Source organism: Pelodiscus sinensis, chromosome 19 (assembly GCF_049634645.1).
Source record: "Pelodiscus sinensis isolate JC-2024 chromosome 19, ASM4963464v1, whole genome shotgun sequence".
In the NCBI taxonomy this organism is placed as follows: domain Eukaryota; kingdom Metazoa; phylum Chordata; order Testudines; family Trionychidae; genus Pelodiscus; species Pelodiscus sinensis.
In genome coordinates this window covers 18,775,887-18,791,273 of record NC_134729.1, presented here as the reverse complement: position 1 = coordinate 18,791,273, position 15,387 = coordinate 18,775,887, and the positions used below count along the sequence as shown (strand labels likewise).

At 62.7% G+C, this 15,387-nt stretch overlaps 1 protein-coding gene across 3 annotated transcripts in view; it reads left to right on the top strand.

The window, feature by feature from the left end:
* NCAN (neurocan) overlaps positions 1-14,828 on the top strand; it is a 76,463-nt gene extending 61,635 nt beyond the window's left edge. For 2 of the 3 annotated variants that reach the window (XM_075902828.1, XM_075902827.1), the window contains exons 10-15: positions 1,175-1,288; positions 2,788-2,946; positions 5,925-6,007; positions 6,898-7,042; positions 10,076-10,258; positions 11,135-14,828. In XM_075902828.1, coding sequence (XP_075758943.1) covers positions 1,175-1,288; positions 2,788-2,946; positions 5,925-6,007; positions 6,898-7,042; positions 10,076-10,258; positions 11,135-11,337 — 887 coding nt within the window. In that variant the 3' untranslated portion in view covers positions 11,338-14,828. Of the gene's footprint in view, positions 1-1,174; positions 1,289-2,787; positions 2,947-5,924; positions 6,008-6,897; positions 7,043-10,075; positions 10,259-11,130 lie in introns of all 3 variants that reach the window. The other variant, XM_075902829.1, reaches the window with a different exon arrangement.
* The last annotated feature ends 559 nt before the right edge of the window (positions 14,829-15,387 follow it).

Here is a 15,387-nt window from a genome sequence, read left to right as displayed (position 1 = left end):
AAATTTTCAGGTGCCCCTACGCAGCTAGGGATGACTCTGCTGGGAGGGAGACCGGCTCTCCGCTGGCGGGAAGTCCATCGAGAACAAGAGCTCCAAGCCTGGGTCCCCCAGGAAAGGGAGCAAAATCTTAGAACTGTGTGTCCAGCCCGATGTGCGTGGAAATTGTGGGAGCAGGCAGGGGCATTGTGGGTCTAGGTCTCTGGTGCTGGCTCCTATCGCAAACCGTCCCGTCCCCCACAAGGCCCAGCTGCAGAATGACTGTCATGGGGAGGGACAGGACGAGCGACAGCAACAACCCGGGTCCCCAAAGCCCCTCCCTTTTGGCCGCATGAGTCTCCCCGCCGGGACTGGGCAGCCAAGCAAGCGTCGGTCGACAGAGACAGCCTCCATCCGCTCCCATCCCTCCTTTCTCAGCCCGGCCCCAGCTCCGAGGTGTCTCTCTTGCTCCATCCCAAGCTTAGAGCGTGTTGATCTCTCCATCCGTCTGGCTCCAGGCCTAGCTCCCAGACTCTTGCTCCATGGTATCTCTGCAGTGCCCCTCACCGGGGCGTCAAACCTCTGCCTCGGCACTGTAGGGAGATGGCTGCCTTCGCTTATTGGTGTGCAGGCATCTGCGTGCGTGTGGGGGTGGTGGTGAGCGTGTGCATATCTGTGTGTGTGCTTGTGTGTGCATGTGCGTGTACTTGTGTGTGCATGCATATGTGTGGCTATTTGTATGCTTCTGTGTGTGTGCATTCATGTGTGTGTGCATACATGTATGTGCATATGCTTTGTATGTGTGTATATGCATGTGTATGCTTGTGTGCATGTGCACATGCATGTATACACGTGTGCTTTTGTGTTTGTGCATTGCGTTTGCTTGTGTGTGTGCATGCATATCCATGTGTGTGTAGATGCATGTGCTTATGTGTGTGCATGTGGGTGTGCATATTTGTGTGCTTGTGGGTGTGCCTGCATGTGTGTGTGCATATGCTTGTGTGTGTGTGTGCTTACATATGCATGTGTGTGCTTGTGTGCATAAGCATGTGCGCATGCGTGCCTACGCGTCTGCTTTTGTGAGTGTGCGTGTGTGTGTGTGTGTGTGTGTGTGTGTGTGTGTGTCCACCACACACTCACTGCCTGGGAGGGGCTGTGTCACCCCCGACCCTGAGCCGCCCTGTGTCTCTCCTGGCAGACATTGACGACTGCCTGTCCAGCCCGTGTCAGAACGGGGGCACCTGCATCGACGAGATAAACTCCTTCGTCTGCCTTTGCCTGCCCAGCTACGGGGACAGCCTGTGCGAGAAAGGTACGAGCCTGCAGAGTGAGCAGCGCGGCCCCTTTAACACCCCCTCCCCCCACGCTAGGCTGGCTGGAGGTAAATCAGAGCCGGCCGGGGCAGGGAAGTGCCCCAGCAGGTCTGGATGGGGGAGCAGCACTTGTGGGTTGTCTTGGGGCTCTCTGGGGGCCGGGCGCCTGGGGCCTGTTTGCAGCTTGGCCCCACACCCGCAAAGTTTGGGGACGGGAGGAGGGGACCTAGATCTGGATGCTCAGGTTGCAGGGGGTAGGATAAGAAGCCAGCCAGATGGACAGCGAGGCACCGGGATCTAGGGAGGAAGAGGGAGCTGGATTGTGATCAGGATTTCGGGGTGGGGGTGCCTGGGCAGACAGACGGATCAGGCTCTGGGAGGAGGAGAGATCAGGATCCAGGGATGGACACAGGCCTGGCCAAGCAGCCATGTGCAACTCGCTTTCAAGCGCAGCCCGACCGGAACGCAAGGGGCCCGGGTAGGAGTGTGGGGTTTGGGTTGGGCCAGGTCTGAGAGCAGCCGGAGCCCTCCCGCACCAGGCGGCACCCCCAGGCCAACGTGTCGGGGCTGAGGGGAGGCGTCGGGTCGGTTCTGAAAATGTCTCGGTGCTCTCGGGCCTCGGCTGCACTGGGCTCTGGGCTGGGGCCGGCTTGGACCTGAGCATGAGACTGGAGCCGACTTCTAGGTTCAAGCGGAGATTTGGGGCTCGTTCCAAACTGCAGCTCTGCCCTGGCACCAGCCCTACCAGCCCCAGGACAGGGCTGGAGAAATAAACCTCCTGCAGCCACCCCCGGGCCAGGAAACTCCAGGGCACCAGCTGTGAGGCCTCCTCCCACCCCACCCCCCACTCCGCCATCCTGGCTGCCAGAGGCAAGGACTCTTAATAAGATCCTGTGAGCAAAACTCCAGCTCCGAGGCCAGGGAATGAGTCCCTCTGGGGCTGCGTGAGCAGCACACGGCCTCCCACGCAGCAGCCGAGAGCACTGGGAACCGGGCCTTTGGCTGCCTTCCCGGCTTCCTTGCACCTTGCGTCTGTTCTGCGGCTCTGTGGAAAATCCACCCGCCTCTGGCGAGCATTTCTCAGGGCTGTGCTGTGCTGGTGACTTCCATGGAGCGAGCGCCGGGCTTCCTGACATGACCCATTGCCCCCGCGTGACAGAGGGGGCAAATCACGTCGTAAGGCGGCCAGGGACTCTCCCAAGACCAGCCAGAGAGGCAGAGCTGGGCATAGAACCAGAGTTCCCTAGAAGCTGAGTGCTTGGGCGGCTGCCCAGGGGAGGGTCAAATGCCGCCTGGCTGGTTGGCAAAGCGCCCCCATCATGGGTGGTGCACATCTGCAGATATCTCAGTGCACCGAACAAAATTTATTCGACACACAGATGGGGGGGATTAGAACACGGCATAGGATGCAGGAGTCTTGCCCCCCGTGCTCTGGCGCGGATCCTGGGGAGCCGACAGCCGTCACTAACCTATTCCCTTTCTCCCCCCTTGGCGGCAGACACGGAAGGCTGCGAACATGGCTGGCACAAGTTCCAGGCCCACTGCTACCGCTACTTTGCCCACCGGCGTTCCTGGGAGGACGCGGAGCGGGACTGCCGCCGGCGCGCCGGCCACCTGGCCAGCATCCACTCCCCGGAGGAGCACGGCTTCATTAACAGTAGGGCGGGCGTGTCCCTTCCCGTGGAACTTGGCGTGGGCTGGGAAGGGGCGGAGCCTGGGGGGGTTATTCTACCCCCATTGGTTGGAGGACGGTGTCCCTGTTACGCTGGAAGGCCCGTGGTACCGGTCTAGCCCATTTCGCCTTCCCATAGGGATTACCCTGGTATAAACCCAAACACCCCCCCCCCCCCAGCAGGGATGTAAAATCCCCGTTAAGCAGGTTTACCTGAGTCAGTGCGGGATCTCAGTGGGGGACCCCCCCTAGCCCGGCCCCCTTGTCGGGGGGCTGCCACTCTTGGTACCCCCCCCCCCCATGGACGGGGGCTGCTGACTCTCCCAGCTTGCCCAGCAGGTCGGGGGGATGCGGCTGCCGCTTCTTCCCCGCTGCCATTATTGGCCCTCCTGGCTGCAGGGGGCTGCCGCTGACTGCTCTTGCCCCCCACCGATGTGGTGGGGGGCGGCAGCAGGAGCCAGCAGCCCCACTCGGGTAAGGGAGACAGCAGCAGGCTTCCGGCTCCCCATCCCTGCACGGGACTGGAGCATCCCTCTGCCCCTACCTCCCAGTATAACTGTGTTCATGCTGAGGAGGGCTGCAGATGGGCAATAGACAGGATCCTCTCCCTGGCGTGACTTAACCGTGACAGCGCTGCTCCAGGCCTCAGTTTTCCCATCTGTGAAATGGGGTTCCCAAATCCGTTGCTCCTGATCTCTTTGTAAAGCACTGCATCTGAGTGATGGGGGGGTCGGAGGGGGAGCGTTGTTATGATCCAGACCCAAGTCAGAGCAGCTCACTCCTGCAAGAGCCACAGAAATGTGGCTGAGCTGCCCACTCTTGATTTCAAGACTCCACGTGATGGCGGATTTGCCACCTCCCCTGCCATGCTGGCTGTTCCCCCGGTTAATTACTCTGGCTGGCAACATGTGCCTCTTCTCTCTGGTCTGACTCCGACGCCCGGCCCGTTGCATCGCCTCCTGCTTTTGTCTGCGAGATGAAAGCGCTCTCTTCTGTCGAGCTCTCCTCCCTTTGGAGTGGCGAAGAGGCTGGAAGGCGCATTTTCCCACGCCCCGGGGGCAGGCAACACAGCAAGTTATGGGTGGGGGAGCTTCTGCACCGGGGTGGAATTGAGACCCCCCCCAAAATAATTCCACCCCTGAATCCCACCAGTTGGTGAGTGCAAAACCCAGCCTGGGGAAAAGGAGAAAGCGGTGAGATCCATTTTCTGCCCGCTGATTCTTCCTCGACCCAACAAAACCTGCACTGGGCACCGCCCTATTGCTGGAGGGAGGGCAGGCAGGCGCTGTTATGGGGAGGGCAGGCAGGCGCTGTTATGGGGAGGGCAGGCAGGCGCTGTTATGGGGAGGGCAGGCAGGCGCTGTTATGGGCAGGGCAGGCAGGCGCTGTTATGAGGAGGGCAGGCAGGCGCTGTTATGGGGAGGGCAGGCAGGCGCTGTTATGGGGAGGGCAGGCAGGCGCTGTTATGGGGAGGGCTGGCAGGCGCTGTTATGGGGAGGGCAGGCAGGCGCTGTTATGGGGAGGGCAGGCAGGCGCTGTTATGAGGAGGGCTGGCAGGCGCTGTTATGGGGAGGGCAGGCAGGCGCTGTTATGGGGAGGGCTGGCAGGCGCTGTTATGAGGAGGGCAGGCAGGCGCTGTTATGGGGAGGGCAGGCAGGCGCTGTTATGGGGAGGGCTGGCAGGCGCTGTTATGGGGAGGGCAGGCAGGCGCTGTTATGGGGAGGGCTGGCAGGCGCTGTTATGGGGAGGGCAGGCAGGCGCTGTTATGAGGAGGGCAGGCAGGCGCTGTTATGGGGAGGGCTGGCAGGCGCTGTTATGAGGAGGGCAGGCAGGCGCTGTTATGGGGAGGGCAGGCAGGCGCTGTTATGGGGAGGGCAGGCAGGCGCTGTTATGGGGAGGGCAGGCAGGCGCTGTTATGGGGAGGGCAGGCAGGCGCTGTTATGGGGAGGGCAGGCAGGCGCTGTTATGGGGAGGGCTGGCAGGCGCTGTTATGAGGAGGGCAGGCAGGCGCTGTTATGGGGAGGGCAGGCAGGCGCTGTTATGGGGAGGGCAGGCAGGCGCTGTTATGGGGAGGGCAGGCAGGCGCTGTTATGGGGAGGGCAGGCAGGCGCTGTTATGGGGAGGGCAGGCAGGCGCTGTTATGAGGAGGGCAGGCAGGCGCTGTTATGGGGAGGGCAGGCAGGCGCTGTTATGGGGAGGGCTGGCAGGCGCTGTTATGAGGAGGGCAGGCAGGCGCTGTTATGAGGAGGGCAGGCAGGCGCTGTTATGGGGAGGGCAGGCAGGCGCTGTTATGGGGAGGGCAGGCAGGCGCTGTTATGGGGAGGGCAGGCAGGCGCTGTTATGGGGAGGGCTGGCAAAGAGGAAGGAAGCCAGAACCCCTGGACTCTACTCCAAGCCCCGGCATGGACTTCTCAGCAGCGCTGGTGTTCCCTGGGGCCTGAGACCTGGGCTGAGACCCGCCAAGACTCATTCCACATCAGACCATCAGGACTCCTGGGTTTTATCCCATGCTCTGGAGTTAGACCTGGGGGCTGGACATCAGGACCCCTGGGTCAGCTCTGTCACACTGGGCCAGTCACAGCCCTGCTCCGGGCCTCAGTTTCCCCACTTGCAAAAAGACACACCGTCTTAAGTGCCTGGAGGTCTGTGGATGAAAAACCCAGCTAGGCCCACCCAGCGGATGTGCTCCAGGGAGATAAATCTATAGGTCAAGCTCATCCAGCAGGGAAATGCAGCCATGGCTGGGGTGGAACATGGCACCTAGTATAACACAGTGCAACACAGGGCGAGAAGCAGCACTTGGGGCCAGGTTCTAGTGCCCTGGCGCGTGCCGTCCCCATGTGATGCCAGCCAAGGACACTGATCTGCTCTAGCAAGGACTTTCCTGGTCGGCTCGCACGGCCACCCCCCCAGGCGATGACTCACGCTCCAGTCACGTGTGTCTCTTGTGTGACTCTCCCCAGGCTTTGGGCATGAGAACACCTGGATCGGGCTCAACGACCGGATTGTGGAGCAGGATTTCCAGTGGACAGATAACACAGGCCTGGTGAGTTTGGAGCCCCTCTGGCAAGGAGCCTTCGCTGTCCCGGCAGGATCAGGGCTATAAAATGCTGGTGAGCCCAGCTTGGGGATGAAAGCATGCCCGGTGCAAAGGGCAGGGGCGAGGGGAGCCCCAGGGGGCTGGTGAGGCAGGGGGGAGTGAGTGTGCAAAGGAGAGCGTGCAAGGAATCGAGTGTGAATATGTGTGTGTGTAAGGATAGGGAAGACAAAGAGGGAGGGGCCTGGCAGGGCTCAGGGTGTGGGGGCTGACCATGCACACGCGTGCAAGCCCGAGTCCACGTGAGCGGACGCAAGCAGGCACGGGTGGATGCCGGTGTGTACGCCTGGCGGTGCACACTGGGGTGAGCGTGATAATGTGCGACTGTGCGTGTGTCAGACGGCCCGTGTGAGCGTGCGACACAAGCGGGCCGGTCGCTTCCCGGGCCTGGCCTCCCCCTCCGGGCAGTCGCAGAGAGCACCGTCCCGCCCACACAAGCTAGCAGGCCCCCGTGCACAGACAGGCAGCCACGGGCATCGGTCTGGGTTTGAGCAGGGAGGACACGGCCCAGCGGGCCCACGGGGGTGGGGCAGGAGAACGGCCCTGAGCAGTCGAATGCCTGAGACTCTGGTGTGTCTGTGGGGAGCCTGGCCAGCAGCTGGCTCAGCCCCCCAGGAACCGACAGAGTAAGACAGAGGGGTTCTCACTAGTGCACATGTATCACTAGTGTAAAGGGCGTGGGGGTTGGCAGGCCTTGGGCAGCCTGCGTCCTCCAGGGACCCACCCCTGGCTCCTGCCCCGCTTTGCACTGCAGAGCGGGATGGAGGGTCCCTGGTGGGGCGGGGGCAGGCAGGGGCCTGCGGGCGAGGGGCTGTGATTGCCGCCGTCTCTTCCCCCAGCAATACGAGAACTGGCGGGAGAACCAGCCCGACAACTTCTTTGCGGGCGGCGAGGACTGCGTGGTGCTGGTGTCCCACGAGATCGGCAAGTGGAACGACGTCCCCTGCAACTACAACCTGCCCTACATCTGCAAGAAAGGCACAGGTGAGCCCCTCGCCCCCCGCCGGCCCCCCACAGCCCGTCTCCCACTGACCCCCCACAACGCTTCCCCCACTGGCCCCCCACAACCCTTCCCCCACCGGCCCCCCACAATCCCTTCCCCGCTGGCCCCCCACAACCCTTCCCCCACCGGCCCCCCACAACCCTTCCCCCACCGGCCCCCCACAATCCCTTCCCCGTTGGCCCCCCACAACCCTTCCCTCACCGGCCCCCCACAATCCCTTCCCCACTGGCCCCCCACAACGCTTCCCCCACTGGCCCCCCACAACCCTTCCCCCACTGGCCCCCACAGTGCCTCCCCAAAAGCCCCTCTCCCACCGGCCCCCCACAACCTTTACCTCACCAGCCCCCCCACATTCCCTCCCCTGCTGGCCCCCCACAGCCCCTTCCCTGCCAGCCCCCCACACTTCCCCCGCCAGCCCCCCCACAGTGCCTCCCCCACAGCCGCTCTCCCTCCAGCCCTTCACAGCCCCGCCCCCGCTGGCCCCTCACTAGCCTTCCCCTATCAGCCCCCAGTAACCCTACCCCCACCAGCCCCCCCACATTCCCTCCCCTGCTGGCCCCCCACAGCCCCTTCCCTGCCAGCCCCCCACACTTCCCCCGCCAGCCACCCCACAGTGCCTCCCCCACAGTCCCTCTCCCTCCAGCCCTTCACAGCCCCGCCCCCGCTGGCCCCTCACTAGCCTTCCCCTATCAGCCCCCAGTAACCCTACCCCCACCAGCCCCCCCACATTCCCTCCCCTGCTGGCCCCCCACAGCCCCTTCCCTGCCAGCCCCCCACACTTCCCCCGCCAGCCACCCCACAGTGCCTCCCCCACAGCCCCTCTCCCTCCAGCCCTTCACAGCCCCGCCCCCGCTGGCCCCTCACTAGCCTTCCCCTATCAGCCCCCAGTAACCCTACCCCCACCAGCCCCCCCACATCCCTTCCCCCACCATCCCTTCATAGCTCCTCCCCCGCCGGCTCCCCACAACCCCTCCCCCACTGGCCCCCCCGCAATAGTAAGTGAGCAGCTGGGTGGCCGGCCTGCCTAGCCAGCTCCAGACAGGACCCTCGCCTGCGCTTGCCACAGGGCTCCGGCCAACTCCAGCCGCGCGGGGCTGCTGAACCAGAGGGGGGGCTACCCGGCCGCGGGGGCGCAGGGTGCAGGCAGGGAGCCGGCGGAGTCGCCGCTGCGGCAGGACGGGACAGCCCAGGGCGTGGCTGGCGAGCAAATGGGCTTCGACGTGGGCGCGTTTCCCCTTCCCGCGGTTCATCCCGACACTCTCTGCACCTGGCGTTTCCCCCTGAATCCCGGCTCCTGGAGTCCTGTGAGCCTCTCGGCCTGATGTCTCCAGTCTCCGGAGGCAAATGGAAAAGAGCCTGGTTTTGAATCCACTCTCCTGGCTGGGGGGCAGGACAGGCCCTGCCAGCCTTGTGGCCAGAGTCATTTCAGGGTGCTCCATCCAGCGCTCCCCGCACGGTCCCGGGAGAGAGAGACGTCACCGGCAGCTTTGCCATCTTTCCCCTGCAGCCCCTCGACAGCAAACCCAAAGAACCTCTCCTAATCTCGCCTTTTTCACTGCTTAATTCGTCCCCCTCTGCTTTAATTTGCTTAATACGCCACCATTAAAACGATTAAGTTCTCATTCCTTATCTCGAAAGTTATATTAACCTCCAGCTGCTCACGCCGAGCCACAGGAAGACGCTCCAAATTCCCAGCCCCCTCCCCCCATGTAATGATATATTTGTCCCGATAAGGCCATTAATTAAATATGTAAATCCTCCGGAACACCTTGGCGCAGATCTGTCAACGGGAGCTCTCTCCATAGGGTGGATTTATGCAGCCGCCGTCGGCAGCTCCCTCAAGGGCTCTATATTACATAAGCCGCGCGGCGGAACTGCGTGGCCGAGCGAGGGAAAGGGACATATTTCACAAGGAGCCCAGCAGCGTGGAGAGAAAGTCAAGGCTTGGAAAAGCCGGAGAGGGCAGGACGGGGTAGCAGGTGTGCCCAGGTTCTGCTCCATCTTCCTGTGTGGGCTGTGCCGTGATTGCACCTTCCTTGGGTTTTGTGCCCTGCCGGAGGCCTGATACCGGAGCAGATGGGCCCCTGGGCTGCGGTAGCAGGATAGTCCTACACCTAGGCGGCTCTGCCAGCTGTTGAGGGCCCTGAGTGCAAAGAGATGGTGCAGTGTGCAAGGCCCTACGTTGGGTTCCCTGCCCCACCATAGAGCAATGTCCCTGCTCATTTTTTTTCTGCTGGTGGGTGGATTAAATTTTGTTCCGTGCACCGTGGCAAGAGCAGATGTGCACCACCACCGGAAACACAGGCTGCCGGCAGTGGGCGCCCTGCCAATCAGCTGGGCAGCATTTCAATCGAGCCTGGGCAGCCACCCAAGCACTCAGCTTACAGGGAACTCTGAGTGGTGGGACTGGTTTCAGTCCCTCTGTGGGTGAGTGGAGGGACTGAAACCAGTGTGAGTTGGGTGCCTCGTGGGGTTGGCAGCAGACTCTAGCTGCATCTTTAGGCACCTAAAATCCCTTGCATGGTCCGGCGCTTGGTCTCTCTGGGCCTCGGTTTCCCATCTGTACAATGGGTATAATAGCCGTGCCCTGACACAGGGCGGTGTTGTGAGTATTGCATTGCGACACTGCACAGACCATAGGGGCGCCCCCACCAGCACCACGGCTGGCAGCCACAGTGGAACCCCAGCTCCCTACCCCACCCTGCAAAGCCCCGTGGCCCCACACCCAGCCGGCTGCGTGCTGTGTCCAGCCTCCATCCTAGCCCAGGGCGATGGGGCTGCCAGGTGCAGTGGGGCAGGCCTGGCTGGCCCCCCCCAAACCTCCCCAGGGGGCAGCTCGCCTCACCGGCAGAGACCGAGAGCGGGTTGGTTGCTGCTGCCACCTGGGACTCCTGGCGCTTTGCCCAGACCACGGCTGAGGCCACGGCCCCATTTGCACCGGAGGGGAGGAGCCAGGCGCCACCCCTCTGCCCTGGCTGCCCGGTAACGGTGCCTGCTGCCTTGCCCCTGTGCAGTGCTGTGCGGGCCGCCTCCGGCCGTGGAGAACGCCTTCCCCGTGGGCAAGCCGAGGGAGAAATACAGCGTCCACGCGACGGTGCGGTACCAGTGCGAGGGCAGCTACGTCCAGAGGCACGTCCCCACCATCAAGTGCCACAGCAACGGGAAGTGGGACCGGCCCAAAATCCTCTGCACAAAACGTTAGTGCTGGCTCCCTGGCTCGTCGTGGGGCGGGGCACCCGGGGGTGAAAGTCCCGCCCGTTCCGTACAGGGCTTGCAACGGGGCGATCCCTGTAGTGTGGGATGGCGCGCAGGGGGGCTCAGAGCAGGGATTGGGGAGGGGGGCTCAGGCCAGGGGATTCAGAGGAAGGGGCTCAGGACGGGGGGGCTCAGGGCAGGGGTGTGGAGGGTGGGTGGGTGCAGGAGACCGTGGGCTGTGAAGGGCTCAGGCCAGGAGTTCTGGGGGACTTGGAACGGGGGTTGGGGATGTAGGGGGGCTCCAGGCAGAGGATTCGGGGGTGTGGGGTTCAGGGCAGGGGGTTATGGCTAGAGAGGTTCCAGGTAAGGAATTTGGGGGTGTAGGATCAGGGCAGGGGGTTGGGGATGTAGGGGGGCTCCAGGCAGAGGATTCGGGGGTGTGGGGTTCAGGGCAGGGGGCTATGGCTAGAGAGGTTCCAGGTAAGGAATTTGGGGGTGTTAGATCAGGCCAGGGGGTTAGGGAGGTAGGGAGGCTCCAAGCAGAGAATTCGGGGGTGTGGGGCTCCGGGCAGGGAGTTGTGGTTGTGGGAGGGGCTCCAGGTAGCGGATTTGGGGGTGTAGGATCAGGGCAGGGGGTTGGGATGTAGGGGGAGCTCAGGGCCGGGAGCGTGGCCACTGCTCTGCCTGGCCGCTGGATCCCCGGGGCTGCGATCCCCACCCAATGCTGAGCAGCTGCTGCGCTCCACCCCAGAAGTGGCTGCCCCGGCCAGTCGCCACCAGAGGTCGGGGCGGGGGGGGGAGAGAGTAGAGGGGGGGGCTTGTGGCCTGTTCCCATGGCAACGAGTCGCCTCCTTCTCCTCCTTGCCTCCGTTAGCCAGACGGTCGCACAGAATCCGGCGCCATCACCGCCACCGCCACAACCACCAGCACCACCACCGCTCCCGCAAGGAGCGGAGAAAACACCGGAAGCAGCTCCAGTTGGACTGGATGGAGGAAGGCAACTACTTCTAGAGGCCAGCGACGAGCAAGCACAAGATCCCCCCTCCCCCCGCCCCGGGATGAGACGGGCACGTGTGTGTGATGGGAAAGCGGGGCCTTCACTGACCCCCGGCCCCTTTTCTAAGCCCCTCTGCGTTAGTTCCTTAGGACACCCCCGACCAGGCAGCAGGACGGAGACGGTTCCCCTCCCCAACTCTGGCTCCTCCGCTGGGCTCCTTAGCCCGGGTCCCACTGGTCTTCTGCAAGGGAGACTCCGGTTTTATAATATACCCCCCTTTCCTTTTGCCCTCCCTGCCAGGGCCCTTCTGCCGCTCCTCTCCTCCGGTGGGCGTTATCTCCTCTTCCTCTCGGAGCCAGTGGTACCCTGGCTGGCCCCGGCAGCAGGGGTGAAAGTAATTTCTTGCAGGTCCTAGTGTCCTATTGCAACCCGGACCCCCTGCCCGCTCTTTCAATAGCCCCCTGCTGGCTTTTGCCACGGCTCAGACCGCGGCCGGGGCGCCCCCGCAGCCTTTGTCCTCCGCGCAGCAGCGAGACACGTTCCCGCCCCCAGCACCGCAGGTTCGAAACCAACGTCCTTTCTAAACGCGCCGCTCCCGTGCGAGCCCACGGGATCTGCCCGACCGGCCTGGGAAAACAAAGCGATCGCCGCCACCGGTGGCGTCCAACTCACCCAGCGTCTCGGAATCCCTCCCGTTCCGTCTGTCTCCCTTGTATTTGCTGTCTTCGTTCCCACGGGGCGAGAGGTAGAAAGACCAGGAGGAGCAGGTGTCCCTGGGTATCCAGGGCGGCTTTGGCATTGGGGCGCCTCTCGCTCAGGGTTGCCAGGTGTCTGGTATTCAACCGGACAGTCCGGTTTTGGGGCCCTCTGTCCGGTAAAAAAAGTTCAGAAAATACCAGACATGTGCAGTGTCCGGTATTTTCTGGTTTTCCGGCTGGGCGCCCGAGGGAAGCCTGGCGGGGGTGGGGAGAGTGGCGGGGAGGGGGACGCGATCGGCGCTGGGAGCCTCTGGTTGCGTCTGATGTCGGAGTGACGCTTTGGGGAGGAGGAGAAGCCCCGTCCGTGCCCCTGAGCGCTGCTCAAGCGCGTTGTGGAGCCGTAACCAGACTTGCTCTCGCTTCGCCGGGACCGTGCGCGGGACGGGCAGCGCCCTGGGATCTGCATGTGCCCGGGTCAGTCCCGCTCCCCACCGGCCAATTCTCTCCCCCCGCAGCCGGCCCCGCTCCCCCCGACCTCCTCCCGACTGGCCCCCGCTCCCCCCGACCACTTCCCGACTGGCCCCGCTCCCCCCGACCTCCTCCCGACTGGCCCCGCTCCCCCCGACCTCCTCCCGACTGGCCCCGCTCCCCCCGACCACCTCCCGACTGGCCCCGCTCCCCCCGACCTCCTCCCGACTGGCCCCGCTCCCCCCGACCTCCTCCCGACTGGCCCCGCTCCCCCCGACCTCCTCCCGACTGGCCCCTCTCCCCCCAACCTCCTCCCGACTGGCCCCGCTCCCCCCGACCTCCTCCCGACTGGCCCCGCTCCCCCCGACCACCTCCCGACTGGCCCCCCTCCCCTCGACCACCTCCCGACTGGCCCCGCTCCCCCCGACCTCCTCCCGACTGGCCCCGCTCCCCCCGACCTCCTCCCGACCGGCCCCGCTCCCCCGATCTCCCCTGACAGGGCCTCGGAGAAGGGGCGGGGCAGGGTCTCTGAAAAGGGGCGGGGCAGGAGTATTTGGGTTTGAGCTAGATCCTGGACCAACTTGAATTCAAAAAGTGATCTTGTGCTTGAAAAGGTTGGAGGCCCCTGCTTTACAGGACTTGGGGCTCTGGCCCCATGGCCGTCAGGGCCCGATTCTGCCACCCTCACCGCCCGGCCGATTTCAGTGGGACTCCGTGAGCAGTAGGGAGCTCGGCCAAGAGGTGAAATGGAGCTGTGGACAGAAGGGCAAGGACTAGGCACCGGCCCACTAGCTCCCCGTTCCAATAGCAGCAGCTGGCTCTGCAGCTGAGATTGGGCCCTGGGGCTGGGCGCGCCCTGCCCCATGGAGCTCAGAGCCCGACCAGACAAAGGGCAGGAGGCAAAACAGCGACTCCGAGTGGGGAGGTGACTCCCCCAAGGCAGAGACACGGAACCTCAGCCGCCCCAGTCCGGTCCACTTGAAGCCTAATCCCAGAACACTAGAACTGGAAGGGCCCTCGAGAGGGCATCAAATCCCGTCCCCTGCCCTCAGGGCAGGACCAAGCACCAGCCAGATCTTCCCTGACAGGCGTCTGTCCAACCTGCTCTTCAATCTCTCCAGTGTTGGAGATTCCACAACCCCCCCAGGCAATTTATTCCAGGGTTTCACCACCTGGACAGGCAGGAAGTTTTTCCTAATGTCCAACCTCAACCTCCCTTGCTGCAGTTTGAGCCCCTTGCTTCTTGTCCTGTCCTCTGAGGCCAAGGGGAACAATTTCCCCCCCTCTTCTTTGTGACCCCCTTTTAGGTCCTTGAAAACGGCTCTCACGTCCCTTCTCAGTCTCCTCTTTTCCAAACGAAAGCAGCCCAGTTCTTTCAGCCTTCCCTCATGTTTTCTAGACCTGTAACCATTTGCGTTGCTCTTCTCCGGACCTTCTCCAATTTCCCCACCTCTTTCCTGAAATGTGGGGCCCGGAACTGGACACGCTACTCCAGCCGAGGCCTACTCAGCGCAGGGCAGAGCGGCAGAAGGACGTCCCGGGTCTTGCTCGCCACACTCCTGTTCATGCAGCCCAGAAGGATGGTGGCTTTTTTTGCAACAGTGCCGGACTGTTGACTCCTATTTAGCTTGTGGTTCACTGTGACCCCTAGATCTCTTTCTGCAGCACTCTACACCGCCTCTCCTTTCCAGCCAAACGAGCTGGGCTGGTTGACACGGAGGGAGGGTGTGTCTGCTGGAGCTGGAGGTGTTATTTCCAGCTCGTGTGGCCTAGTTGCCTAGGACTTAGTTCGAATTCCCGTTTCTCTGCTGCGTGTAGCCACGTGGCAGTTACTTCGGGCTAGTGAAATTTCAAAATGGCGACTGGACGGGAACATGCAAATAAATCCCCGGGATATTTAAATCCCGGGCTTCATTTGCAACTCCGGTTGCCTGATTTGCCTACCTAGCTCGAATTAACAAGCTAGTGTAGACATACCCAGACAGACACGTCCTGGGGCCAGCTAGCCCATCCCACTGCTGGGTCTGCCGCAGCTCCCTGGAACTGACGCCTCGAGCCGAAGAGCAAACCTACCCCTGCCTGGCACATAAGCCTACGGCTGGGTATTTTGCCCGGGGAGGGGGCTGCATTTCCCCCACCGTTGGCAGAATCGGTCCCCCAAGCCTTTGCAGGATCGAGGCCCTCCCGGTTTGTTCCTCCCCCTTCCCCCATTTGTCGTCATTTACTCGGGTTGATTTGGTGTGTGCGTGCGTGCGGGTGTGACGGTGCAGCCGGCCGCTTTCCAGTCTCTGCTGTTTGCGATGTGACCGCAGTGTCCTGTATCTCCTCCCTCCCCCAGCCCCGTGGCATCGATGACACTGCGTTTCTGTACTGCTGGACATTTTAATAAATTTTTTTAACAGTTAATAAGCCCCCTGCAATCTGCTTTGCCTTTTATTATTATTGTTATTATGCTGGGCCTTCCATTTCCTGTCCCGCACGCAATGACCCAGCTGAGGCTCTCGGCTCCTGCGCTTGGCTAATTTAATGCTGCGGGGGCATCTTTCGGCAGCTCATTCCCAACTTAGCCGCCGCGCGTAATTATATTCTGTCATTCTTCTCTATTTCTCCCCGTCTTCCTATTTCCATTTCAATGAGCATGAAAAAATTGGATTTTTTGGGGGGGGAGGGGCTGTTTGAGCCTACAACTCCAAAGACTTGAAATGTCCCAAGGGGTTTGGGAGCGGGCAGGACCGAGGCAGGACGTATGTCAGGCTACGAGCCAAGTGACACATGCAGCCGCCCCTCCTTGGGGCAAGGTGAATATCCCACGAGCCGCGAGGGCCTTGTGGTGACTGTGCATCTAGGGGCTGTAAATGTCCCACTGCCTAAGTAAGAGACTCCCACCCATGTCTCAGAGAGGAGGGCAGGGCTGGAGGTGGGATGGGGGGGGCTAGGTTGGAGCTGTGGGGCAGCTAATGGGTTGCAC